The 27848-nt window shown below is 41.9% G+C and overlaps 2 protein-coding genes across 3 annotated transcripts in view; one reads left to right on the top strand and one right to left on the bottom strand.

Moving 5' to 3' along the window:
• HDGFL3 (HDGF like 3) overlaps positions 1-4123 on the top strand; it is a 38340-nt gene extending 34217 nt beyond the window's left edge. Inside the window, exon 6 of the mRNA XM_048317785.1 lies at positions 1804-4123. Within this exon, the coding sequence (XP_048173742.1) occupies positions 1804-1809 (6 nt within the window). The 3' untranslated portion in view covers positions 1810-4123. The remainder of the gene's footprint in view (positions 1-1803) is intronic.
• A 239-nt stretch (positions 4124-4362) lies between these two features.
• TM6SF1 (transmembrane 6 superfamily member 1) lies at positions 4363-24346 on the bottom strand. Of its 2 annotated transcripts, XM_048317783.1 has the most exons (10): positions 24207-24346; positions 22186-22289; positions 21600-21697; positions 20529-20632; positions 19599-19681; positions 18128-18249; positions 13519-13623; positions 11393-11485; positions 10293-10412; positions 4363-4735 (listed from the first exon to the last, which is right to left on the bottom strand). In XM_048317783.1, exons 1-10 carry the CDS (start codon positions 24296-24298, stop codon positions 4544-4546), a joined length of 1113 nt encoding a protein of 370 aa, XP_048173740.1. In that variant the 5' UTR covers positions 24299-24346; the 3' UTR covers positions 4363-4543. The 2 variants fall into 2 exon arrangements, with proteins under 2 accessions (XP_048173740.1, XP_048173741.1); XM_048317784.1 differs by lacking the exons at positions 4363-4735; positions 11393-11485; positions 13519-13623; positions 18128-18249 and having other exon boundaries at positions 10327-10412.
• Positions 24347-27848: the final 3502 nt, after the last annotated feature.

The raw sequence follows: 27848 nt of genomic DNA, 5'->3' as shown, positions 1-27848 counted from the left end.
CCTGTGCTCTTTCCTTTGTGTGCAGTAGCGCTGGGCAGCACGGCACACGTTGTACCATAGCTTGCAGTTAAGCTGAGAGACTTGTTCAAACAAAGATGATGAGAGTTGATCTGTTTCTGAAGAGACGTGAAACCATGGAGACCCCGGCGTGTGCTCAGCTCTGCCGCATCCCCGCTCAGCGGCTGCTGCAGGGCAGGGCCGGCAGCGAGGCCTGAGCAGCCCCGCTGCCCATGGGGCTCTCTGCTTCTGGGGCACCTGGCAGTGCCCCCAGGAGACAAAACGTGTGCCGTGCTGGAAGATGGCACTGGGAACTGTGACAACCCTAGAGGATAATTTGCATTCTCTGTCTCTTTGTTGTGCCTCCCATGCCACACTGTGGCCCAGCAGCTGTATCTGTGAGACAGTATGGAGGAGGAGTATTAATATTCCCAGCACCCCATGTAAGAATGATGCCTACCCAGTCTTCTGGACATAGCCCGGAAGGGAATTGTGGTTAGGAATTGCAAAGGTTTCATACTCCAAAAGGACAGCTTTCTGTACTGGATCTGAGAATTACAGCATAGGAAGCAATTGTGTTACCTCCCACCCTCCCCGTCTGGGCTGGGCAGCAGCTGCCATGAGAACCTTAGCAGAAGGAAGGGTTTGAGTGACTGATCACGTGTAGTTGTTTTAATGGGTGTCCATGTCTGAAGGGAAGGGAACACAAAGCCACATCTCCAAAGCATCTCTAAGTATGATCTCACTGATTCTGAAACAGGAGAGAGGTTTCTGGAGTGCAGTGTGCTGGATGAGCAGCACATGGTTGCACCTTTTGGGGGAGTCAGGGCTCAGGCAGTTCCTGTAAACCATCGCTGCATGCCTGAGCACTTGGTAATAACCCCTGATTGTGTGTCGTTAGTCAGGATGTAGCAGGGCCTCCCACAAGGAAAGCACAGGTTTCCATCTTTACTCTGCACAAACCACCTGTCACAGGAGAGAACTGCACTGACCAAACACAGGGAAATACTGCAGCATTGTAGGAGAAGGGGTGCCTTGGCCAGGGGTGGGTAGGCATGGTGCACTGCATGCTGTCACATTACTGCCTAAAGTAACGTGCCCCAGGGCCATCAGGTGAGTTTTGCCCTCTCTGTTCAATTGGAGGAAAACCGAGACTTGTAGACACTTGCCGTGATCATGCCAGGACTGTCTGATCCTGATCCCACTAATGTCAGGGAAAGCAAGAGATGACCTTGACTCGCCGTGGAAGTGGGAGTTCCTTCCTTTTCTGTCATCACCTTACAGTGAACTGGAGCCAAACTGTTTCCTTTTCAGAAGCAGCGTTTGGATCCCTTAGCAATGAAAATGTTTATCTTTGCTCATGCTTGCTAAGCTTTCGTGTGTTTGAACAAGAGAGTGTTCTTGTGGCAGGACATCCAGGAATGCAGCAGTGCCTGAGCTGCTGCATGAAGCCCATCAGTGATTTAATGCAGTGGAAAAAACCAAAATTTGGCTGTGCCTGAAGTGTGCTACAAGATTTGTAATGGAGTGACTGGGGGGAAAAAACCCACCCGTGTACATCACTGGAGCTGCTTACTGAATACAGCCCTAAATGTCTACTTTTCATCTGTGCTCTTTAATATTTTGTAGTGATGTTTAATTGATGTAACCAAGCAGTTTTCTCTAGAAAAAAAATTGTTTGAACCAACCAGGTGGTTACTTGTACCTGTGACTTTGAAGTGTTGAAATATGATACCACTTGTATAAAGTTTGATGCAGCATGTTATTTCTTACATTAAATGTGATTTTTTTCTCTTTCTCTTTCAGACTTAACCAACATAATGACTGCTGAATATTAAGGGAAAACACAAGAAGGTTACATGTTTGGTTGTCTAATATTCTTGGATTTGATATGAGTCACCACATCTGTTCATTAGTACCATCAACAGCATCCCAGTTTGTATGCACATTATTCACATTCCTATCTGTTGTGTTTGCAGAAATGACATTTTTACCCTTTTTTCTAAGGGTTACTTTTTGATTTTCATATTATTTGGTTGCATGAAGTTGCCCTTTTCCAGTGGCTGAGGTTTATGAAGATATCGCATACTTGAACATGTTTTAGATTCCTTTTCTAGACAGAAAAGGCACAACTCCAAATTATATCATTCTAAATCAACATTTTTAAAACACAACTAAATCTTAGAAATGAGTCCCCTCCATATGATGCTACAATATCTTCCACATACAAACATAATTTTAAATTTTCCTATATCCATACTCTCTTGGGTTTTGATCAGTTTACAACATAAAAGAAAAATTCTTCTTCAGTTGAGATCACCGCCAAGTTCAATAATGTAATAAAATACCTTTCCTTATTAGAAGTACCTAGCTAGTTATACTCTTAATACTTCTCCAAACCATGATGTAATGTACACTATCTGACTTAGTTCCTATATGTGGAGTTAGTGAAAGTCTTTTTGTGTTTCTTTAGATTAATACAAGGATTTTTCCAATGCCAACACAATTTGAAATCATTCATTTGGATGCTTTCCATTTTTAAGCTTACTGTGATATACAGCCCTATGGGAAACCAAAACAAAACATCAATTTTAAATAATGAAAGGCTTAAAAAAGGATGCTGTCATTCTGGCTTTTTTTTTCCTTTTGGAAATAGAACTAGACTAGTAAGTAAGCATTCCAAATCCATTACTCTGTGTACATTATTGTTGCTATTGTGATAATAGAGATTTTTATTTATTTTTATGCCAGCTTTTATTGTGAAAACATATTTAGTCTGGTTTTATCAATCCTTGTTATGCTTGTCCTTGGAACATCTTTTGCGTATTCAAGGTTTGTAGTTGATGAGTTTACTGTAAAAAATTAAAAAAAAAAAACCACAAGGAAAAAAAAAAAAAAAAACACCAAAACAAAACAAAAAGGAAACAAAAAAAATGTATTGTTTTTACAGAATAAATTTATTGGAATGTGTATTGGGAGTAAGGTTTGAGGTTGTAAGCAACTAAGTTAGCGTCATATTTGGCTTCATACGTGTAATAATGTGAGGTATTAATGTAAGTCAAGTATTAAAGCAAAACATTCTGTTAACATGAGTTGACCATAATAGATACAAGTGCAGGTGAGATCTTTATTTTTTCTGTACTTTGCCTTTTCGGGATAACAGGAGGTCATTAAATTCACCTTGAATGTATTCAAAGTTTCTTTAAAGACATCAGAAGTAACATCCAGAGGCTCAAATACCTGTTTGTGAGCCAGCACGTCCTGTGACAGCCCGACGGCGCTGGGTTTGTTTCCCTGGGAAGAGGCCCTGGATAGAGCTATCCCAAAGCCTGAGGAGCTGCACCAGGGATGCTGGGTGCCAACAAGCATTGCCTGAGGTGTGCTGTGGTTGTTTTGGACCTGCCCCTTTGGCTCGAGGTGTAAAACCTGGGGCCTCTCCTCTGATCGCTGCTAGAAACTGCACGGCAGCCTTCAGCAGGAGAGTGTTACAGCCTGAATTTCTCAGTGCTCTGAAGGTCCTCTCATGCAGGGTGCAACACACAGGCACGTGAACTGCTTTCTTGTTACTGATTAGGCTTACAAATAAAATTCTTTCAATCAAAACACCAAGAAGTCAACATCCCCAAATAAAGCGTTTCCAGTTAAAACGTATCAGCTAGTTTCATCTGTGAGAAAGGCACTAGGTGTACTGCTTTTAATATAAATACACATAGAAGGCATAGAAATAGCTATAATTGCAAACAGAAATGTAAGCTGCCCAACCCAAGGTCGCTGTGTTTGCTGCTGCTTGTTTCTGAGCCAGCAGCATTAGCAAAAGTAGCCAAAAGTAGACACAGCCAAAACCCCTCCTCTCTGGAAACGCACTGACGGCCTGAGCCCAGCAGCTCACGGCCCTGAGCCCTCTGTGCCCAGCCCACAAGTGCTGGTGAGCACCTGCTCAGCTTCAAGCAGGTGAGCAGTCCTTGCAGAAGTGAATCCTTAAGAGAATTAACAAAACTATATGATTTGCTTATCATATATGGGGTCTTACCATAAGAGTTGATTGCTTCTTAAAAGATTTCTTGGGATTTTTAACAAGGCTGACCCACAAGACATACTTTTTGACAAATAAAACATGTGCATGTGACAGAGTTATGTATGTTAATTTTTCATGCTTCACAATGCTGACCTTCATGTTGTACAGTAGCTCTGTGCAGGGACTGCTAGCACTGCTATTCTTCAGCGTGCGGAGGCTAAACACTGACATCATTATTATTATTTAACTTCATGCAGTATTTCTAAAACTGTCAAAGCAGCTTACTTAAAAATAGCTGTGGGAACTGGCAATCCACTGCCGCGCAAAGTCACAATGTTGAGAAGTGGAGCTAAAGGCAGTCGTCTTTATTTTCCCTTTTTCAGTAGGATAAACAAAACAGGCCGTGTGGCTTTACACAGTTGTGCAATTTTACACATCTTACACGCTTCATTTGGGTTCCATTTGAGCAGTTCAGTTTCATCCCAACCCAATTATATACAGAGCCAAGGACAGGAGCTGGAAACAGTTCTGCTATTCTGTTTTTTCTTCTTGTTTTGGTTTCATAAAAAACTCTGGCTTGTTGACACACCTGTAAGCGAACAGCTGGGGAAGAATCCCATACATTATGTTCAATATCAGGAAAAACTCTTTTGCTTCTTCAGGGACTCTGTAGATGTAGGGAGTTCGAGCATGAAGAGAAGCACCAATATGGGAAAATTGAGCCTGTGGTGTGTATATAACACATATATTAAAAAAAGGTAAAGTTGATGTATATTTTTGGAAAGATGGCATAATCTGCATGCAAGTCTGCATCTCCAGTGACATTTTCCAAGCCAGCCCTTATTCTTATTCCAGAATTATCCATCATACTTTTGCACAGCGGCATAAAAATACAGTCTAAACTAAAACCATTAATATCTGGGTGTATGAGGCATAACTGGAACCATCAGTGGCATGGTAAGAGGTTTGTTTTATGCTCGTGGTCATTCCATCAGGTACAGGATTCCACCCTGGCTTTCTGGGTCGCAATTTGTGCAGGAGGGTCCACGATCCTTCCCCAGACAAGTGGCCACTGAAGGGCACATCCCCGCAGAGCCCAGTCAGGGGGGAGGGCTCTCACCCACCTGCCTGGGAGGGTTGTTGGGAGTTAGACACCAGTGGGAGCAGCCAAACACTCACTCTGAATAAAGTTAGAAAGTAAAATCTTAGAACCTATGTTATTTCTGGTTTGGGTTTGGATTTTTTAATCTTAAACCCAGATTGTTCCAGATTCTGATCCCAGAACTCCTGATGATTTCAGAAAATGTCTGCAATATTTGGGGTTTGGGCTGGGGCTGTTCTGAAGTATAGGTTGAGCATACAGTGAAGGTTATAGGCACAGACAAGCTTGCTGGCCTGAAGCATATTTTTAGCATAAACAAACACTTAAAGATAGAAGTGTCAGGATAGTCCGTGTCTTTTGTTTCCATCTGTTACCTGCTATTTCAAGCCACAGCTCATTCACATTAACTATTGTGTGTCCAGTTTTTTTTATTATTATTATTCAGTCAGTTAGCAGTGGAGGAGATCTGAGAAGGTAAACATCAGTTTGATCATAAGGAGAGCACTGGGACACCAGGATTTTAGGAACACAGAGGAGGAAACTGTGGCCAAATCACATCCTCTGTTCTGGCTTCAGCAGGAGTCATTTTGGCCTCACGTAGAACACAGTTCTGGTCACAGCAAAGTAGAAAGGGAAATAACGTGCAGGTGTTTCAATACACTGCCCTAGGAAAAGGTTAGGCTGAGACCATCCATCAAAACAGAAAAGGAAATTGGTTTTCAGGTGATTCCAGCCACCTCAACTGAACTGGGAGAGCTCATTGAGCAAACCTGAGCCAGGAAACAAAAGTAATCAACAAAATCAAATACAAACACACTTCAGCAGAGTGCCACTTAGCGTGTTTCTGTAAATAGCTATTACACAGCAAACAGATGTTCAGGGGCACACTGACAGCAGCCTTTTTATACCGGCCTGGTAATTCACTCTGTCTCTTGCAGCCCATTTGTTCTCCCTGCCTCAGACAGGCCCTGCCTTTGGCACCTGGGTGGGTTCACTCAAATCCCTGCTACCTCTCCTGGTGTGGGAGCCTTCTCAGCCCAAGCAGCCAGAGCAGCTCAGCAGCAAAGCCCTCTCGTAGCACAGGGCAGCAGACTCCCAGACATGGACAGACAGCCCCCAGCAGGCTGCAGGCAGGAGGTTTGGGCTGTCTGATGCTCACCTGGACACTGAGAGCCTCTGGGTTGCATTTTAGAGCTTTGTCTGGGGTGAACAAGCTGCCAAGCTGCTACTTCTCTGGGGGGGATTGTGAGGCCTGCCTGCCTGTGAGAATGGCCAGCTGTGCATCAGAGTAAGTTGAGAGTAAATTCCTCAAAATTCGTAGTAAACCTTGTCAGAAGGAGCTGTAAGGGGATGCTTCTGAGAGACCCAGAACTCCCAGAGCCTCCAAGTTGCCTGAGTATCTAAGCCTTACTGTGTGGTCTTGTCTCTTACAAGAGTTGTGGCACATTAGTGAGCTTTAATTGTTGTAAAACCAAAAAGCAGTAACATGATGTCCTGTCTGTAGCCTGCAAAGATTTTTTAATAGTTAATGATGTACCATATGAAGTTATTGTTTATTAGACTTGTTTTTCACTGTAGCACATGGCTTTTTCCTTCATTACCAGGGAGGATATTTAGGTCTGTGAAGTCACTTTTTTTTTTTTAATTTATTTGATTTGCCTCTGTGAAAATTGTGTTATGTCTTTAATCTCGTGTGTTTCTCTTCCATGACTGTTCTCTGCTATTTTTTTTTTTCCCTCTTTTTTTTCCTTACTTGGGGCAGGGAATATGTCTTAAAAGCAGATCTCTCACTCACAAGTAGCCCAGTCCTGCTCTTCCTTCAAGTACCAGGCAGACTGGCACCAAACCCCTAATTCTGAGCTGTCAGTCCCTGCAGAGCTCTGTGTCTGTGTGCCATAGGCTGGTGCTCAGTGAGAGAAACCTTGAGTCTGTTGTGTTACCTCGCTGTGATTGGGGTCTCTCAGCAAATGAGCCATTCCTTGGTGCTTTCTGTTACTGAACCCTCTCCAAGGGGAGAATTGTGAGGCTCCAACAAACCCCCTGAGCCTTGGCTGAGAAATCAACCAAATGAGATGCTGCAGGTCACCTTCTAAGGTAGCCTTACGTGTCTAACACCCAGCCTTTGTTACCCCCAAGGCCTTGGCCACTCTGCTCCTCGGGCATTCCCACTGCAGTTGGAAGCTGCCTGGTGCTGGATGTGGCGCTGCCCAGCTTGACAGCTGCAGTCTGTGAGTGCCTGCTGCTCATTAACCTGCTTGTCTGTATGAAGTAGTTTGGATTTGGACTTTTTACGATATTTTTTGCCTTGTTGCCTAATCATAGGCAGTATTTCAAGTATTTCTTACCCTGCGGTTAAGGACAGAGAAGGACCCAGAAAAAGGTTAGGAGTCCTTCTTTACTCTGTGCCTTCTCTCTAAGACTGACTAAAATCAGGCAAAGACTATAACTTCGGAAGGGCTTGGACCTGGTCTCATGAGCCTAAGAAAGCCATCAAATAGAGGGGGGGGAGAAAAAAATACATTCCTTGGGTTTAGGGTCTCTGGTAGACAAGAAGCACTGCAGAAAGTAGCCACCGAAAATGGCAGAGTTACGGAAAACACTAAGAGGGAGTAGAGGAAAACTTTCTACATTTGAGAAAAGAGAGAAATGGACTGCAGAGAGCTGGTGAGACAGAATGGTTTCAGCTAGCAAGGCTGTGGCTCTTCATCCCTTCTCATGTGGCTCACTTGCATAAGGAAATACCAATTTCCTCAAGTCCAGAGGCTGTTCCAACCCTTTTGTATAATCAAAGCTCCTGGTACTTCACTCATGAAATTGAAAGAGCTCCTCCTGAAGCTTCAGAAAGTCTAGTAATTATTGGGTCACAACTGGTTTTGGAGTCTGAATGTTAGTAATGGAGTCATTCAAGCTGAGAGTTATATGTAATTCTGAAAAACAGTAAATGTGTGTCTGTGTGAAAGGCTAGTAGGCACTTTGGAGGTTTTTAGTTTAGGTGCATCACATGGTGTTTTGTGACTTGTTTTTGTAAAAAGTACATCATAATGATAGAAATAAAAATAATTAAAATCTCCATGTTCCCCATCTGTAGGAGCAGTGTTCATTCCCTGGGAGCAGTGCACACTGCTTCCACCATCAGATACTTACCTTTATCAGACCTTTTTGTGTGAGAGGAAGCAAAATGTGTTGCAGTAATTACATATGTTTTAATTACCAATTAGTATTTTAACTTAAGATAACAGCAGACAAACCTGGAAGTGTGTTTTGTGCCTCAAAATGACAAAACCCCCAAATAATCTAGAAAGAATCCTCAGTTCATTGTCACATGCATTTTACATCCCAGGTTGGTCACAGTTTACCAAGTCAAATCAATTAAATCATGTTCACTTGTAGGATGGCTGAAGTTCATCCTGCAGTGCATTGAAGTAAAAATGACAAAAAAACCCCCTCCCAAATGTCAAGAAATGTTTTTTGAAGCAAGATAAAATATGGACAGTGCACAGCAACATATAGTTCTCTTAATCAGTTTCTGTCAGCCCACAGCTTTTGCTGGTGCCAGGATGAGCTTTAAATAGTGAAATGGGAAATTTTGGGTGTTAGTCTAATGTGTAAATTGACATCCTGAGGCTGAACCACGAACAACAACAGAGAGATTTAGACTTCAGCAACAAAGTGTAGCATTCACACATCTAAAAGGTACAAAGGGCTGTTTAAAAAGTGAGTATTTGTTGCAGGAAACATTTTAAAGGGGGGAAAAAAACCCCAAAACCAACAACAAAAAAAATCACCTCCAGACTGGGAGGCTGGGCTTTCTGGTAAGTTTGCAAGGCTGGGATAGTCATCATGCTCTGACTTCTGATTTACTTTTCCTTGTGTTAAAAAATCTTTGAAGGAGTGATTTCTTTCCTGATTGTCTGGGCAATTCATGAAACCTGAGTAATCTGTCAGTAGAGGAAAGTTCCCAACACCCCTTTGCCTACTTAGCTAGCTTGTGCTTTTTTTTTTTTGAGATTTAGGCCAAACACTGTTGTACAGTATTTATGATACCTTTTGAGCATTTAAACTTCCTCATTAATGTTTGCCAGATTCTGTTTTTCTATTTTGATATCACATGATAGTTCAAGATTCTCTATAAACTGATAGAGAAGAAAAAAGGAGTCCTACCCCCTGTGGTAACTGCTCCCAAATAGAAAATGTCATTCCGCCATTCTTATTGGCAGTTAAAGTGGATTGTAGTTTGTACCCATGATTATCTCACACCCAAGGAACAAAGTGTTGGTTTGTGTTTATCTCATAATGGTATTTGAATACACTTACTGCTGTGTCCCTGTGCTGTCACTATTGTGGCAGGGTTGTTGTGCTTGTTTTCTGCACTGCCTGGATGTTCTGAGCACACACATTTCATTTCCTACGTACAGAACAAACCAGCTGTCCCTGTGTCTCATCTGTTTAATGCTCATCCGTCTGTCATAAGTCATTTACTAGTTCCTGCAGGATTGTTTTGTTTTGGTCAGTCTTCTCATAAGCATCAGAACCATTTAGTAATTAACTACAGTTGTTTATTTAAGAGAACCAGAACAGAATGACTAAAAGAAATATGATCACTGTCTGCCTTTGGTAACACAAACATGTCTGGGTGTTACTGAAGTTTGAGGCCCAGGCGGCTCCCAGAGTTCTATCAACATCATCCACTGACACTACATTTTGTGTGACAAGGAAATACTTTTTCCATTTCTGTATTTCAAACTACCTACTTGGCTGTCACTGTCACCCCAAGACATTGGCCAACAGAAATTATGGAAACAATGTACTGTGCTGGTGTGTTGTGTTTGGGTTTTGCTGGGTTTTTTTAACAATTGATTGTCACAGCTTTAGGATGAGCTTTCTTCATGATCCCGGGTAAAGAGTGCATGGCACTTAATAAGGTTTAAATGAGCCCAATAAAAACATTGTGTAGGAGGAGAGAAGTCTGCTAAAGCAGGAATGTGGTCATTAGAGACACGTGGTAGATTTGATTTTTCACTCCCTTAAATTAAGGGGTTTTTACAGATACAAAAGGTGATCTGAGTTACATCAGCACAAAACCTGCATGGGAAGATCAAGCCCTGGGCCCCTTATTGATTCCATAGGTCTCTACTTATTATTATGCAATTTAAAAGTGAACATTTTGCAAAGAAATACCTGAGCAAGTCCTCCAGCATGTATGAGGGTCAAATCAGGCATCCAGGAACAGCCAGGCACCAGCAGGCCATACAGAGCGATCACATAGTATGGCACCGAGTAGAACATGTATGCCAGCATCTGCATTTCAAACACAAATATTAGTTGCTTTGCTGTGTGAGGGAGATGCATTTAAAAATCAGTCAGCTGCTTGCTGAGGAGTTGAGACTACTCAAAACTACACTCCTGGCCTCAATGATTCCCAGGGCTTTTTTGCAGCTCTAACTTCACACCTGGATACTGCTGACTGGATCCAGCTACCCCAAGGTCTCTCCTAATATTGGTGGCTGTTGTCTCCTTGCCCATCCATATCCACTTCATCCAGGACATGTATTCCTGCCACTTACTGTCCTGAGACCATGTCAAAAAGCATGGCTTGGCTTAACTCCTTGTCCACAGAACACGGGAGTCCCTTTGTCAGGCTCCACTGCAGTCTCAGTTGAGAGCTGTGAGACACAGCCATGCCACCCTTTCCCAGAAAGAGCTCATCCAGCAGAGATACTTGGTTTCTGCTCATTTCTGCATCCCTGTGTCCTCTGACTGCTTTGGGCCCTGTCCCCATGCAGCAGCCAGGCTTGCAAAGTATTGTCAACATCAAATACTACAGAATGAAAGCACAGCATTCCCTCATCTGCAATGCTTTTTGTATTAACTGCCCTTTTTCAAAAGTGTGTCACTGGGGACAGAAGTGTAAAGTGAGCTCTAGGAATCTAGTCCTATTACACCCCTTCTTGCTCCATAATTCCAGACTGAAAATCTACTTTGCCTTTCTAAGGAAGGGGAATGAACATAAAAAGCATGGCAATCTGTTTCATGGGCTGCATTAAAAGAACCCTGAGTAATTAGGATGTGTAACTCCATGTAACCAATTTGAACCTAAGTTAAGCTTATCACAACAAGGAGTTGGTATCCTACAATGGCTGTACTGGAAAATACCCTCTAATTTGCCATGAATTATGATTCCTGTATTGATCTTGTCATCTCTGAAACCCATGGCTTTGTCTTTGCCCCAGTTTACAAACCACTCCTTACCACTCTGTGCTCCATGCTCGGGGCTTTACCTGAAGCTTGGGATAGGCAGCAGGATCTTTTATATAGGGCTCGTGCAGTTGAATGTACAGCCGGCAGAGCTCAGCAGGGCAGTCCAGGGCAATCTGAGAAGAAGTTTTAAAAGTTCCTGTGATCAGTTTGTTCTGAAACCAGCCAACCTGACACGTGTCACCAGCCCTAGAGGGGCACTCATGGTCTGCAGCACAGCTACCCTGGAGCCTGCGAAGGTGATCCATGTGATCACCAGTTAAAAGGTGAAATGCAGCCTACTCTCAACTCCTGCTCAGTGGGTTTGTGAGGAAATGCTGGCAGCCTGCTTTGAAGATTTTGTCTGGAGGAGAATTTGGTCAGTTGGCTATGCTGTAGTGAAAGTATAATTGCTATTGATTTGCTCTGATTAATAGCCTTTGATCCCACTAAATGAACTTCCCAATGGAAAATTGCTCCAAGAGTGTAAACTTCAGGATAAGCACCCAGTTTTAGGATAGCAAACTGTGGATGTAGTCCAAGAAGAGAGCTGCACTGGGACAAGGTAGCAGTGGAGAGCAATGCATGAGACAGGTGTTACTTAAAGTAATAACTTTTGAGAGTAGTAAAGGAGACATTATTGGATTTTACATTCCTATAGAAAGAACAAGTTCCAAATAAACATGGAGAGACTGCAAAAGTAGTTCCTTTTCATGGGAGGCCTTAAAACTACTACAGAAATTGCTCTAAATTGAGCTAGCAATCCATGTGAGCAGCTGTCCCTGAGCATGGCTGTGGCATTGTTAATGCCTGAGCTGCAGGGCTGACCAGAGAGTTTTGCACCGCTTGATTTCATGTGCGTTTGTTGTGCAGCTCTGAGGGGGCGATGCAAAACTTCACAAACAAGTCAATATTCCCCCCTGTTCTGTTCCAACACGGGCATCCAAGAAGCAGGTCTGAGTGGGCTGTAATGGATTACGTTTTATGAACTTTTTCACAAAATTATGGTTGCTGCAGCTTATAGAGAGATGTTCAGTTGATCTCCGTATGTATGAGCAGTTCCTGTTTGGTGAAGGAAATACATAAGGAAATTACCAGGGTCTCAAAATCAACAAAAAAAAATTCCTCTGAGAAACGAAGTGGGACTGCAGAACCAAGTTAGACTGTGAGACCAACATTTTGCACAGTGAAATTACAGGTAAACCAGCAGATTTAACCTGTATCAATGGTGCTCTGAAGTAACACGATCTATAAGAAATAAAGCAGTCTGGCAAATTAGAAGAAAAAAGTGTTTCTGAGAGGCAATTTTTAAGAGAAACAGGAGGTGAGAGAGGAATGTGAGCAGCACAACTACAAAAGGACAGTCTGCACTAGGTAAATAAAATGTTGCTTGGGTATTTATCATCACCTCCTGCTTGAATTATTCTAGAAAGGATCAAATCTACAAATCAAGCAAGCAGGCAGTTATCTGAGATGCCTAAACATTTGAGCTGTGCTCACTGAGTGATACACAAGTTTCATTCTGCTTAAGACAGAAAATGCATTAGAGCTGACAAGGGAATAGATTTCCCTACTGCTGGATTTACTCCTGAAAGCATTTTCAGTACTGCTTACTTCCCTCAGAAATTTTAATTCAATCAACTATGCTTAGAGAGCAACAATTTTAAAAAATTGTCTCTTGGTAAGTAGAAACAATGTGTGTTGTTCAGGTAATGTGGATAATTTTTTTTTCCTTTTAGGTGGAAATGTTCTCCTCTATCTCATGCGGTGTAAGCTAATGTGGTTTTGTACATAATTTTAAATATGCATTACTGCTTAGAAAAACATGAATGCAGAATTCCTTTAGTTGCTTTGTCTCGATGTTCTTGGCCATAAATGTAACAACAGACCAATGAAAACAGCTTTAGGTCGTGTTGATTTCCTCTTGGGATGCTATTTACTCTGGTGATTGTGCACCTCCACTTGAAAAACATGCTGCACACAGCACAAAATGGAGAAGCAAAGCACCATTAGTTATCATATATAATTTATCCTTTTATATCTAAGGCCTACTTGAACCCAAATGTTACAGGATTTCCCTTGGCCACAATGTGCATGCTTTTTCATACAGGCTCAAGTTTAAAAGTTTGACTGAAAATTAAATTAAATTATTAAAATATGTTCAACTTACCATGCCCCTAAATATGCAAAACCCCGTGGCTAGAATGAGGTATGCAGCTAACATTAAATCTATTGGTCGTCTTAAGAGTCCTTTCTTCTGGACTTCCTGAACCACCTGCAACACAGAACGTGTTTAGTGGGTACCTCCTGGTTCCATGTCACGTGTATTTAACTCCAGATCAGTCACTGCAGAGAGGGTGGAGTGGTGAAACATCATGAAACATCACATCTATCCATTGATTTCAGAGACAGAAGATTTCCACTAAAAATGTGACTTCAGACTTTATAGGATGTAGTGAGGAAAATTAATCTGGATAAACTCTAGAAATGGATGGATCCAACTGAAGCCATTTCAATACAGATTAGTGTCATTTCAAGCAACCTAAAATCAAATGAACACTAACTCTGCAATCACCTAAGGCTTTAAAGCAGCATGACTTCTTTAAAATTGTCTTTTTATAATTGGAAATAACATGTTTTCCTGAATGTCCCCATGTAGAAAAGCCTTGGAAATGTAGGTTTGTCTCAAACATTTGAAGTTGAATCTAGTATGTTTTGTAAAAAGACTGGGTCCATCTCATTATTGAATGCTGGTTTTCAGCAGCTTGTGACGCTATTAAAATTAATGGACTATCACTGGCATAAAATAAAAGCTTTTCTGTGGCTGGTTGAGTCCTCTGCTGAGTTCAGTGAGCAAATATTGTATCTTAGCATGCAACGCAGAAACAGAGAATTAAATGTGTGTGTATCGAGTACGTGGAAACCCCGCCTTCCCTTCTTCTATCCCTGAGCACTGTGAATTCCTGGGATGGGCACTGAGGCACCTCCAGCCCCTGGCTCTGCTCTTGTGCCTCCTTTCCCCAGCACAGGAATCCCCCCTGCTGCAGCAGGGAGGGGAGGGGTTCACACTGCAGGAGCAAAGGCCATTTCGATATCTAACGGGGAAGGTGGCTTGGGGGAGCCAGAGGCATCTCTTTGCCTATACAGTAAAACCTACAAGACCCATGGAAATAGTCTGAGCTACACTTTCTGCAATGTGTAGTCACAGACAAAATTATAAACACATCAGAGTATCTTTCTGTAGTTCAGAGGGAAAACTTCCCCATGTATATGTGTTACTCATTTCCTCTTCCTTTTTATTGGCCGTTTGTTGGCATGCAGACAGCAAAAGAAAAACCTGCTTTCCTTCCTGTTATACACTTGTGGAATTGTCTCCAAAGTGCAAAACAAAAATTAGGATGCAGGGGCACAGTTAAAAGCACACAGGATCAAGATACTCACAATAAAGTTATTGAAATGGGAGAACCAATCTTGCAAGGACAATTTCTGAGTAAATGCTACAAGATCTGGATTACAGGTTCACAAAAATAAGGCTATTGCAAACAGATAGGCCATCCCTTTCATAACAATTTTTTTCTGGATCTTTCTTTCAAAGGATCTTTTTCAGACAAAAAAAAGAGTGACACCTTTGTTTGCTCTTCAAACACAAGTAACAGGTTTTGGCAGTATGGTGCCACTTCACAGTATTCACAGTACCAGTGTAGGAGTATTTTTAATATTACCTGCAAAGAATGCCTAAATTCAAATGTGTATTCCTATAAAAGAAAAAGGCCTCTCATGGCTGAGTTACAAATAATTTTCAATTGTAGACTACCTAGGATAATAGAAAGCTGATATATTTTCTTTCCCTTTTGGACTATGTGAGAAGCACTTATATATATATATATGTATGTATCACTCCTCTTTTCAAATATTTCAGTATTCCTCTTCAAGTATTAAATGTAATCACAAAGCTACAATAGAACTTTGTGCTTAGAGGGTTTGGAGACAAGGCCAATATAAGTGGGAGCAGCCTCTGCTGCAGTACTAGTTTGTGAAATTGCCAGGGTACAGAAAATTCACACCTTTTTTCTTTATACAGACATGCAAACAAAATGAAAATGCAAAGCTTAAAAAAAAAGGGAAAAAAAGCAGAAGCAGGAGTTTGAAAGACAGGATGCACTTTGCTGGCAGGCCTCAGCTACAGAGTAGTTTTTCCTTATCTTTCTTTTACCCAGCAAAGCCCCATCACCCCATGCTAAATTGAATTACATGTTACAAGCACTGGCCAAGCAGATCTGGCCTGCCACAGGTTTCCCATGAACTGCAAACAACGTTGAGCTCTGCTCAGATCTCTGCAGCCCCAGGGATTCCTTTGTGCAGCAAGGAAGTGGGTAGGAACGCTTTGCAACTTCTGTTACTTCCAGGAAAAAGCTATTTTCCATAACTTCTGAGAGGCTTCTAACATCATCAGTTTCAAGGAATTGGAATAATCTTGTGTGTGCTGTCTGTAAAAGTCAGTCCCTTCAGAATTCATGTGCAAATCTGAATTTGTGTATTAATTCTGTTAAAGAATTTTGAATTATATTAAACTTTTCTGAGTTTAATCTGTTTTATCTACAGTTGTAGATAAATCTGTTGGGCTTTATAAAGACTGCAGCACAGGTTGGTTTGATTCCAAATGAGGGCATAGCTCCCTTCCACTCCCCTGAACCCCCCTCCATTAGAAAACACCCAAAACTTGAATACCTCTCCTCTGCCCCCACAATGATTATTTTTTTTAGCTAACAGGTTTGTAATAATATTATAGCAATGTATACCTTGGCCAACAGAATACACTTTTCTTCTGTTGCTTTCATGTAAGTATTTTCCTGTATACTAACAATTGCTAGCTATAAACTATTGTTACATTTTCTTCCTAATTTTTTTGATGCCAACTCTGAATAACGATAGCTAGAAAAAAGCTAAATTTTACAGCTTATTCCAAATGACCTACTGATATATTCAGGACTTAAAATGATTAGCTCACTGATTAGTAGCATTAAACACAATTATTTCCTGGAAGCAATTGTTAATTTGGGACTGAAAGAGTCATATGAAAAATTCACAAGTAGTCACATTAAGATTTAAAGGCATGCTCAGATATGGAGCATAATTAACCTGTGAGGATTAAATACAACTTCTGAAAAACAAACAACTTGGGTGGGTTATGAAGTTCCAGTGAAAGGAATAAAGGCTTTTTCTATAATCTTCTGGGCAAGGAAGCTTAGGTTTACAAGAAAGAATTTACAAAGAAGGGCAATGTTAAATTTTAAGATCACCAGCTTTTCATGCACTCTCTTTTTGAAATAGAATTTTAGAACTAAGTTTCTCTGAAATATATAATAAATTAAAATATCAAACCTAGGTAAGCAGTTTAGCTCCTGGTAAGCCCAGGAGACATGGCTGCATTTCAGCAAGTAATGGGCCCATCACATATTTTCTATAATGTCTAGTTCTGTGGTATTCTTATTACCACAAAAACACACTGAAACCTTCATCCATGCTCCACAGAAAGGCTGCTCTCACTAATGTGTGCAGTAAAAATTTCCATCACTACCTTTAACTACACTTGATGAGTCTAAAGAAAGTGCTTCTGGCCGGAATTAGTGACTCCTTCGAACAAATCAGCTCAAATGGCTTTGGGATGGGACATGTGGTTTCCTACAAACCCATGCAGGAGAGTAGCTTTAGCACCTGAAGATTCCCCCAATCTGCCTTTCATAGCGATTTGCCCTGAAAGTTGTGATTCATTTGCTGTTCTTCAGCCCTGAGGAGATGTGAACATCTGTCTGTCCCTCTCTTTCCTGCTGAAGAATGGATGGATGGCTGGATGTTGTCTTTCACACCTCTCTGGGAAGGCCTGTCCTGCCTCACCTGCTGTCACTCTGTGCCACAGGCTCTGCTGCTGGCACTCAGCTGCCCTGAACAGCAACCAATCCTTCACCTCTGTCCATGTTTGCAGTTACAGAATGAACCTGACTGAGACTCAGGGGCTCTTGTGATGCAAAAATATTAATTGATTATATTGCTTACAACTGATACAGAGTGCTGCAGCAGTACACTGGCTTGCTTACAGCAACTGAAAGATCTGTTCTGTGCTACGTACTGCAGGGATTTTTTAATTCTTTTTTTTTTTTAATAAAACAGTGCATAAACTATTAATGCATTGTTTTGACTGCTCAGTTAATCTTATTGCAACCCAACTAGTAATTTCAAAGACAAAAGTCTAAAAAGTTTCAAGTTAACATTTTTACAGATTTCTTTATAAGAAATGTGTGAAGAATTTCCATATCAATTTATGTAGTGTCTCACCTGTAAAATCTAATATTACAGAAAGCACATACAAAAAATCATTAAATTACATGAAATCTGTAAGTCATGTGCAGAAGAGTACTTTCCTGCAGTGTTTCTACAGGATTTTGTAGTGCTTAATGAAGCTAGTAAACACCAGTATTTCCATCAGCTAAGAAACTGAAAGAGTCAGAAACTGAATAGATAGAGAGTAGAAACACAATCACACCTATGAATGGGTTCTTTAAACATGAGATTCTTCTGCTTTTTCTTTATTCCACCATAATGAAATAGTCCTGCAGTATAGATGTGTTTGCAGTGTCCTCACAGCCCAACAGCAATTGTCATAAGAGTGAACAGTCACAGCACATCCCATGCTTGCCAGGGGACCTATAAAACCCACCAGAAACAGCCAGCATATTTCAGCTGCCCTAACAGTAGCCAGCACTGAAATACAATAAAATTACCTTGACTGGAGTGTCGTGAGTCACCGAAGGTTGGTTATAAATTCTGAACCCAGCCCATATGGGGAGGCAGACATACGGTATACTTAGGAAAATAGCAGGACACACTCTTGTTCCATATTTGCCTGTTAAAAAATTATTACAAGATTTATGAGAATTTGTAAGCTCTGTTGCAAAAGAATTAAAAAATAATGATGCTATGTAACATCAAAGCTGAAACAAACATAGAACATTAGAAATCACTGTTAACACACAAATCTTCTTGAAAATCACATGCCCAACAGAAGTAGAGACACAGGTAAAGGAGAGCCTATCAGACAGGAAGCCATTTCAGAATTAGGGACATTTTGAGAAGATGGGAAGCCACCTCTGTCACTCTGCATTGGGTAATCCTATAGGATGGGACAGCTTTCAAATCTCTCAATGGAACCTGCTTCAAATAGAGACCTTGTTCTTTTAAAAATGGGGGGAAATGTATCAATTTTTCAAAATCTGCGTTTGTTTTCCAAAGTGCTGATTTCTCCCACAGGCCTGTACTGAAGACAAAACTTTCAGAGAGCTCTCCTCAGCCTCAGGCAAACCAGGAAAACGTGTGTCTTTGACACTGTCTACTCTCTGTGCCAGAAAGGAAGGTGGCAGGCACGCTCTTGAGAGGCTTTCCCAAGAGGAAAGAGGAAGGGACAGTCACACTAAATCTGCTGTTTTCTCCGTGGTGAGTTTCTCTTCAGAGGAGGGAGCTGGGCTGGCCCCAGCCTGCGCCGTGAATATTCCTCTTCTGTCATAAAAAGCAGGACCAGAGCGACCTTCCCTAAAGCTGACTACAGGATTTGGATACATCAACATTTAGCTGAGCATTTGTCAACTTTGCAACAGTTTCCTTAGCTAAAAAGGAAATCTTTTCTTGAGAAAGGTTTCACCCTTAATGGCTCACCTGCCAGTAACAATGATGTAAATATTTTTATTGCAATCCTCACCTCTAACTGCACAGCTATGCACGGATTTATGTTAGAAATCTAGGAATGTTAAATTTAGTTTGAAAATGGAATAACTTCCAGATTTTACATTTAAAGGTGATTTGGATGCCTCTTGTACGCTGCTGGAAAGTCAGACTTCTAAGCAAATTGGAAATTTTATGCAAAGTAAGATTTATATATCTATGATACTGAGACAGTATTGTCTCATTACTTAAACCTGGTTTACATGAAAGCCTAATAGATATAACAAAACACAATATTTCCTTTTTTTCCCTTGAAAGCAAAGTAAATTTAAAGGGCTTTTTCTCCCCTAGTCTCCATCTTTCCTTCCTCATATTTAAATTTTAAAGTATCTTGCATCTCTTTACTGATATTCCTAAAATTCCTGTTTCATATTATTACAGAAATGAACCAACACTGCACTAAAATATAGATAGCACAATGCTTAATTTAGAAAATGTTTCACAGGATAAAGCTGGTCATATAAATTACTTCCTTACCCACAATATTTCCAGGCATAAAGACAATGATGCTCATGATAATGGAACCCAGCCAGTAGAGACCAATGGTTCTATAGCTTTGTCTGTTTAAAAAAGAAAACAAGACATCATTATTGAACAGTTTCTAAAAATTCCCTACTCTAAATATTATATTCATTGCCATGGTTGTATTTTAGTAATAGAGGTTTTTAAAATCTGTACCACAAGTCAACAGTGGATTGTTGCCTCTGAGAGGGGTCACGGAGGAATTCATATGGAAGAAGGTTATCACATGAACAGTACAGGCTTTGGGCATACTCTGCTATTTGCTGTTATGTGTCTCTCCTCTGAAGGCTGACTGCATGAGTTTGCACATCACAGGCTGTACAAGACTATAAAAGAATTCATAATTAATTTCATACTGTTAATGCTACTATTACCAGCAGGTACATTTGCCTCTGGAATTTAAGTACTTGCTATCTCAAACTCTTTATTCAACAGCAAGCAGCATAAGAATCTCTAGAAATAACCATTTGCTCTTAAACTTCATGATACTCTCTAACAGGGATGAGAGATCATCGTGGTGCTAAGCAATACATTACTCCTACCATAAATTTTTTATTTGAAAAACAATTTTTCTTCACACATGCTTTTAATGCACATCATCTTTCAGCTTTTAGCTAACACAAAGACATGTAGATGTGCTCCACTCTGCTGCAGGGTGAAGACAGGCTGCACCTCCATGCATTTGCTGGGCTTAGTCAGCTGAGAGAAAGAGTAACTTGGCAAGGGTAGAACCCCTGGAAGTAATGGAATTTTAACAGCGTTGCTTTGGCCTACAACATGAAACCACCCTGAAAGAAAAATCTAAACACTGCATGGAAAAGAAAGGCCTTTGTAGATTATGTGAGAAGGCAAGCAAAGTGAAGAGTGCACAAATCCAAGACTCACTCCCATGCAATGGCTGCCACCATCAGCAGGTACATCAGGTAGTGAGCGGAGCCGTCCCAGTAGCAGATCACGTGGCCGTACGCCGTGTTCAGATACGGCTCACCCTGGGGAACGTCCATGTGGAAAAAAACACAGTGCTTAGGGCAAGAATAACAATTAATAAAGAGCAGCAAGTAACGAGTTCAGAAGAGTAACTGGCGTTCTTTCAAGCCAGTGGTACAGCTTTGAAACAACAACACACATTTCCGAGCACAGACCTGACCTAGGCAGGATCAGGAAAATTGCATGAGTTCTAGGTTTGCAATGAAGGGTGCAAGAGGGAAGGGGAAACTCCTGTGTGTGACTGTCAGCATTACTCTGCCACGTTATGGAAATAGGACTTTTCCATATTTTAGCGATTAAAAACTACAAAATAAAGATAGATTTAGCACAGAACACATACAGATATATTTAGCAACCTGGAGATCTACAGCAGTACTGAATATATGGATGTCAATGTATAACCTTGTAGGGTGCAACTCATTTCACGCTTAAGTTCATGGAATCTTTTCAATGACTTCAGTGACTTTCCTGTCAAGCTCTTACTGAGCTATTTTTGGTGGATGTTGATATTCAGCAGCCAGCAGATTCTGCTGACTAGGTATCTGGCATCACCATTTTTTTAACTCTACTTTAATTCCTTTTAATAAAGTGATTAGGCAGAAATAAAGGAGCGATTTTGGTTTTTTCTTGGTAACCCATTTTGGTGTTGCAGTACTCATGCACTCCTATCTGTGGTTTTCTGCAATCATGTGCAGTCCATTCAATTCCCACAGAAGTTAACACAGAACAGTGCTACTGAAGTTAAGTGTAACAACAATGGAGCTTGAAAGCAACATTATTTTTCCCAAATGAGTCAGTAGATTGCAAGTCAATGAAGGTTTCATCCATAGCAATAATGAGGCAGGTCAACTACAAAATTCAAGAAGACCCTTTTGAATGTGTAAGTGGCTATTTTTCTGTGACAAATACTACACCAAGCTATTTATAGTGACAATTTTATTTACATTTGTAAGCCAAACTATTATTTACCTCTCTCAAGTAATGAGTCATGAATCCATCAATAATTCCATCCTGTTCCAGTCCAATTATTAGATTCACTACACTGGTAAATGCAAATACAGCATAAACTGTAACAAGATAAAGGGGAAAAAATAAATTAATAAATACTTGGAATCATACAGCTGCTTCCCAGTCCAATTAATTCGGTCGAGCAGAGATCTATTGAACTGGATGTGTCAGCTTTGAGGTCACAGATATTTAACACACAATATGACTTTCCCACGTAACTCAGTATTTTTTAGTTACTGGTTGGCCAACACAGCTCTTAGGAAGCTTTTCTGAGGAATGTGAAATTCTGTCGAGCTGTAGGCACAGCCCCCGTGGAAGGTCAGTGTCTGCAGAAAGGACTATGCAGCCTTTCAAAAATCTTGGTCACGTGAAGTTCACAGCCTTGACTATGGTCATCACTTGGAAAGGAGAAAGGACAACAAAAAGGAGGTGGAGAGGGAAACGTGACTTGCCATTTTTGCAGGTGAGCAAGGCAAAGTGCATGAGCCATGGCAGCCTAGACCAAAGTCTTAAGTGAGCCAGGACATTCAGCTTTACCAGGACATACCATAAAACAGCGGGTCTTTTGGTGGCTTTCTCTTGACAACAACACGAGCTGACAGAGCAATAAGAACCAGAACAAGTAATCCAACTGCAACGATTACCCAGGGACTGTAACAGCATGTAAAAAAAAAAAAGAGAAAAAGAGCAGAATTTAAAAGAGAAACAGATAGAATTTTGCTTCTTCAGCCTGCTCCTCAAATGCACATACTCATAAGGTGACTTTTAATACTTTAAAATACAGATTTTAAAGTTTATTGCATAGTCTGCCATAGTATTCATCCTATAGTTTTGCAGAAGTTATGTGCCTCTCTTTTCACATGTGATCAGCTAAAAAAAGAAAATATGAAAATAGCTAGATAAAAAACATATCCAGAAATCTAGATTTGTCTGACGAAAATCATACTGGTATCTGCAAAAATAAACAGAAACTATGGGAAAATTAAAGGCCAGTGAAAGATGAGGATCTAACCCACAGAGATTTCAAGGCCAAAAAGGATCATTGGGGACATTTTGTCTAACCTCAGCAATAAATAATCTACTCAGGAAATTAGAAATTCAAAAATAAAACACATTGGTCTGTGGAATAGGAGTAGCAGAGTGGGGCACCTCTGATGGATCTGGGCTTAATGTTCAGTTGTGGAAGTGCTGCCAGAGGTCTCTCTGGCCCTACAAGGCGGGACCACTTGAGCGGGTTCAGTGATCAGCACAGGTGGGCTCAGGAAAGAGGATCTTTTCCCTGGAGATGGAGCTATAACGTTACTGCATGAAAAGTGGGAGTGGCACAGAGCACAAAAAAATCTTTGGCACAAAGCAAATTTGTCTCCTTCCCCAAGAAAATGCAAGCTAGGAAAATCAGTTTAAAATTGTTTCATAGGTCTAAGTGTGTAAATTATATTTAGCTCTCTTTAAGGCAAGATTCTCCTCCTCAGTCTTCACTTTTGTCCTTGTGCAAGGGAAAAAAAATGGAGGAGAAAATTAGGCAAAGTCCAGAAGCATAAGCTAAAAATATCTGGTACATCACTTTATACATAGTACCACTCTGTGTCAAGAAAACAGGTTGTGTAGAAACAAATTATATTATGACAATATCAGCCTTAGTGAAACTTGACTTAAAATTATTGCAAAGAATTTGCAAGACCAAATATTTCAGAAAATATACACACATACTTTCTGAGTCAGGATGAGCAGTACTAGCTTGTTGATTTATTCTATGCTTTGAATCTTCTGATAGTCTGTTTTCCCAATGATGAATTTCTTCATACCGTTACAGCTGTTAATATTGCAGCGACTTTTCACTGCAGTCTATCAGTTTGAAATAAATATTGGCAGTTAATCAAGTAAGTCACCATGTGTTATTCGACATTAGCAATGAAAACCAAAAAAATTTAGTTATCGGCCAGAAGGAAGAAAATGAGGAAGGAACAGATGTAGCAAAGCCCTAAAAACAAGAAGCAAATATTTGTGCAGTAAAGTTGCAAAACACCCCGGGCTGTGGGATCACAAAATACCACACAGACCTTTAAGTGAAGTGGTTTTTGCCATGAGGAAAGACTTTCCTTTTCTAGTCCTGCGGTTTCTCCTGGGATCCCGGTTTTTTGGCCGAGCGAGGGCACACGGTCATTCCCCGTCACACGCGCAGGCTGAGGGGTGCCTGCGGGAAGCCTGCGGCTCGGGAGCTCTCCGGGGCTGGCGAGTTCTCGCACTCGCTTTGAAACAGAACTGGATTTTGTTTGCGAATGCCCGGGCAGGAGCCGGGGGGAGGCCGCGGCACGGAGGGCACCGCCGGCCCGGGGCAGCCGCAGGCGGGAGCGCCGGGACACGCTCCGGGTGATGGCAACCGGCAGCGAGAGGGTCCCGGGGCGAGCGGCCGCTCTCGCTGCATCCCGGCTCGGCTCCCTCAGAGGACGCGGGCAGGACCCGGCAGCGGCGAGGCGAGGCCGCCCCGCGCCGCCCCGCTCCGCCGCCCGCCCCGTCCCTTCACCCCGCGCCGCCGCTGCAAACCCCGCCGGGCCCGTCCCGCCTCACCTGCCGGTGGCCGCCAGGCAGTTGAAGAGGTACGTGACGGGGATGGCGGTGAGCGAGAGCACGAACACGCCGGTGGCCGCCGAGGCGCTCATCCCCGCGGCGGGAGGCGGCGGCCGCCCTGCGCGCCCCAGCCCAGCCCAGCGCCGCCCGAGCCCGAGGCGCCGCCTCGCCCCGGCCCCTGCCCGCCGCCCGCCCCGCGCCGCAAAGGTTAAATCCGCCTCGGAAACCGGAGCCGCCCGGCGCTCCCGCTGCGGCTCGGGGAGCGCCTCCGCCCGCCTCGGGGCTCGCCCCGCTCCCTCTCGCCCCTGCCCGAAGGGCGATGCCGCCCTCTCGGGACCGGGGGTGCGGGTCTAGCCCCGCGGGGACGGACGCTCCTCCGGTGACCGACAGCGGCGACGCGCCCAAGGGGCTGCTGTGACAGCCGAGCGGAGCGCCGCGACAGAGGCGTCGCGGGTTAACTGCGGGCTGACGGCGCTGCGAGGGACCGGGGCGGCGACAGCCGGGCCGCGGGACCCCCGGAGCGATCCGGTCTCAAGAGAGGTGGTGGATGGAGAGAGGGTCCCTTGGTCCGGCTAGTGCAGAACTCCCTGAGAAACCCGTAAAAAATGATGCATCTCTTTTGCATCAGTATTTAGCTGGGTTATTAAGAACAAGGACATTAGCGCTTTAAAAACGTTGGGGAAAAAAAAAAAAAGTGAGCTCACGTTTTCCATTTAAATGCCAAAATAATCTAGCAAAAACTAGGTATATATTTGACCTTATCCGTCAGCCTTTTCTTTCTGGCTTCAAACTTTGTTTATACCTCAGTATCAACACTGAAGTGTCAGTGGTGGAATGAGCCTTGTGTGCAAGGCAAACAGAAATGAAAACCGCTGTTCCTAGAACTTACTGAGCGTTTAATTCCAGGGCATTGGCAAGTGAGAATGTGTTGCCTGAAGAAAACAGCAAATGCACTTCTGGCGTGCCAGGCAAGCTCTTTCTGGAAGAATTAACACGGTTGTAAAAGCACCCTCTGCAATAATGGGCGCGATTCAGATTCCCTCGTGTTGAAATGATACAAAGGAGAGCTGCTGAGGTGGCTGAGGAAACAGGGCACCTGTCTGCCAGGAAAGGCTGAAGAGCTTGGCTTAGCGTGCTCTCTGTAAATACTTGAGGAGTTAACACCAGCGAGAGGAAAGAACTCTTTATTTGAAGGATAAAGCTGTGCAGAAACTGTCACTAGCTCTCAGAAACAGCTATGAGCAATAAAGGGTCTTCGAAGTCCGTTACAGTAAATTTGGTCAGTTTAAGCAACAGACTAATTGATATAACATCTCTCACAGAATGTATCTATGTCCTGTGTATTACACACAAACAAATCCTTGCATAGTTATTTCAAGTGAGAAAGATCTAGAATCTGGCCATAGCTATACAAATGGGTTAAACCATGCTCAATCAAACTATCTGGTAAAAACATGATGCAACTCCTAAAAGTAATTTAGTCCACCCAAGTGTCAAAATTGCCATTGGATGAGTCAGGGCTAAATTTACCACCTCCAAATGCCTACCTTTCAATGCACAGCCAGTTTACTTCTCAAGCTTTCAAATGTATAGGCTGCTTATTTGTATGCAGCTGCCACAGTGCAGTCTCGGGATTCATGGCTCAAGCTTCGCTTCAGCTCCTGTGTCTCTGAAGTCAAACGCTATATGGGAAACTTCTTCCTTACCACTCTGCCAGCATATTCCAGCTCTGATTTGCATCCAGCTTGTTCCTCAAGTCCTATTAAAACTTCTGAGGAGAAAATGTCAAGGCACATCCTATGGTAATCACATAGCAACTCAACCCTACAGGTGCATTATTTGAGTCTATTGTGTTGAGATCTATCCACCTTTGATTAGAAAAGTAATTATGAGCATCTGGTAGCAGAAGCGACCCCTGAAATAGAATGTTTGAAGTGTTTGTTCAAAAGGGCATGTTTTCCTCTTTCATTTTAATCTCTCACCCTATGAAAGAAACATTAGTGAGCCTTCCAGCTCCATCTTTCCTTTCCATGTCCTGACAGAGGAGGCCCCCAAGTCCACCCATGATAGTGTTGAACATGTGGATTCTGGTATACCACACTTTCCATATCAGAAACCTTCTTTTTTCTAGCTACAGTTCCTTCTAACTCTGGCCTTCCTGCTCTGTGCCAAAATATCCTGGCTTCTATTTCAGGCTTTAGGAAGAAAATAAAACCACCAGCATTCTGGTTGACTTTATTTTTACAGTTGAAACCAATTCTACAGAAAAAGGAAAACTTGCTCAGTTGGCAGTCCAAAATCACTGATCAACTTCCCCAAAGGCAAATAGTTCAAAATTAGGCTTAAGTCAGAAATTAAGTCAAAGAGCAAACAATCTCACTGATCAAACAACACCCTCACTTAAAAACCAGGAGTCCTCAAAAACTAACACATGCATTTTTTGACAACTCTAAGTGTTCTTGTGGGGGAGGAAGGGGAAAGAAGAACTTCAACTTCAACTGCTTGTAACACCACCCTCTATTCACATGTACCAGAACAGTGATATAAAAATGAAGGTAGGGATAGGGTGTCTTTAACAACATAATTACTAATTAAAGTGTTATATGAAAGCATTGTTGATAAGCTGCTGTCACCAGAATAAGTGTAACCTCCCAGCTCCCTGTCACATACTCAATTATATTAATTTCTTGGTGTTGCAAAATCTTTTTTTTCTTTTTTTTTCCCTCCTGAATTTTATAAATGTAACATCATCATGAGACATGTGAATGCCCTGACTTGTAGGAACTCAAACAGCTATTTAACTATTTTGCAATATTAGATGTCAGAATAAGATTGAAAAATACATATAGGCTACACAAACCGCAGTGAAGCTTAGGACAGCAAAATGGAGTAATGAAAACGTGAAAATTGGGACCCCTTCCCATGCAGAAATTGTCAAAGGATCATATTGATTGACAACAAGAGATTCCTAGAGTTCTCAACTTATGTTTCATCTGAAAGATAGTACTTTCAGCAGCACAGTGCCAAAACTGGTGATCCTTGACCACGCTGCAACATTCTCATGTCAGAAGCTACAACATTTCTGTCTAAATAGTCATTTTAAAATAGGCAACCCAACTCTGTCACATCACAAGTAGCAGCCTTATGCCACATGTCAGATTCCTCATTGGGAATCCTGACCACAGCAAGAAGCCAGTTCCACTTGTGTGCTGGCAGTGCTCAACTCATGAGCAATATGCTTGGGCTTTTTTGTTTATTGGCTTCTCAATTAGAACATTAATCAGTTCTTATAATATAGAAGTTGTTTCTCTCCAATCTCTGTACTAAACGGTGGCAGATCAGTTCTGATGTCAGGACTGAGAAGACATTTGTAAGTGTGCCAGCAAAAGAATGTGGAGAATGTAAAAATATGTATTTATTAATGGTCAGCTACAAACTAGGCGATTAACTGGCCATTAGGTCTTTGTGTCTACTTTTAGCCTTAGAAACACCTCTTATCTTTGATAACTGCCCATTGCATCATGACTACTTGTAGGGTTTAACATTACATTAAGACATAATTTTAATTTTAATAGTCTTAATTTTAAATCAAAATCACAGTAATCTAAACAAACATAGGTAGCTGAATCTTAAGCAAGCTCA

The sequence above is a fragment of the Corvus hawaiiensis genome, chromosome 13 (genome assembly GCF_020740725.1).
Source record: "Corvus hawaiiensis isolate bCorHaw1 chromosome 13, bCorHaw1.pri.cur, whole genome shotgun sequence".
NCBI lineage: Eukaryota > Metazoa > Chordata > Aves > Passeriformes > Corvidae > Corvus > Corvus hawaiiensis.
The sequence above is the reverse complement of the archived record's forward strand: the minus strand, read 5'-3'. Positions and strand labels throughout refer to the sequence as shown.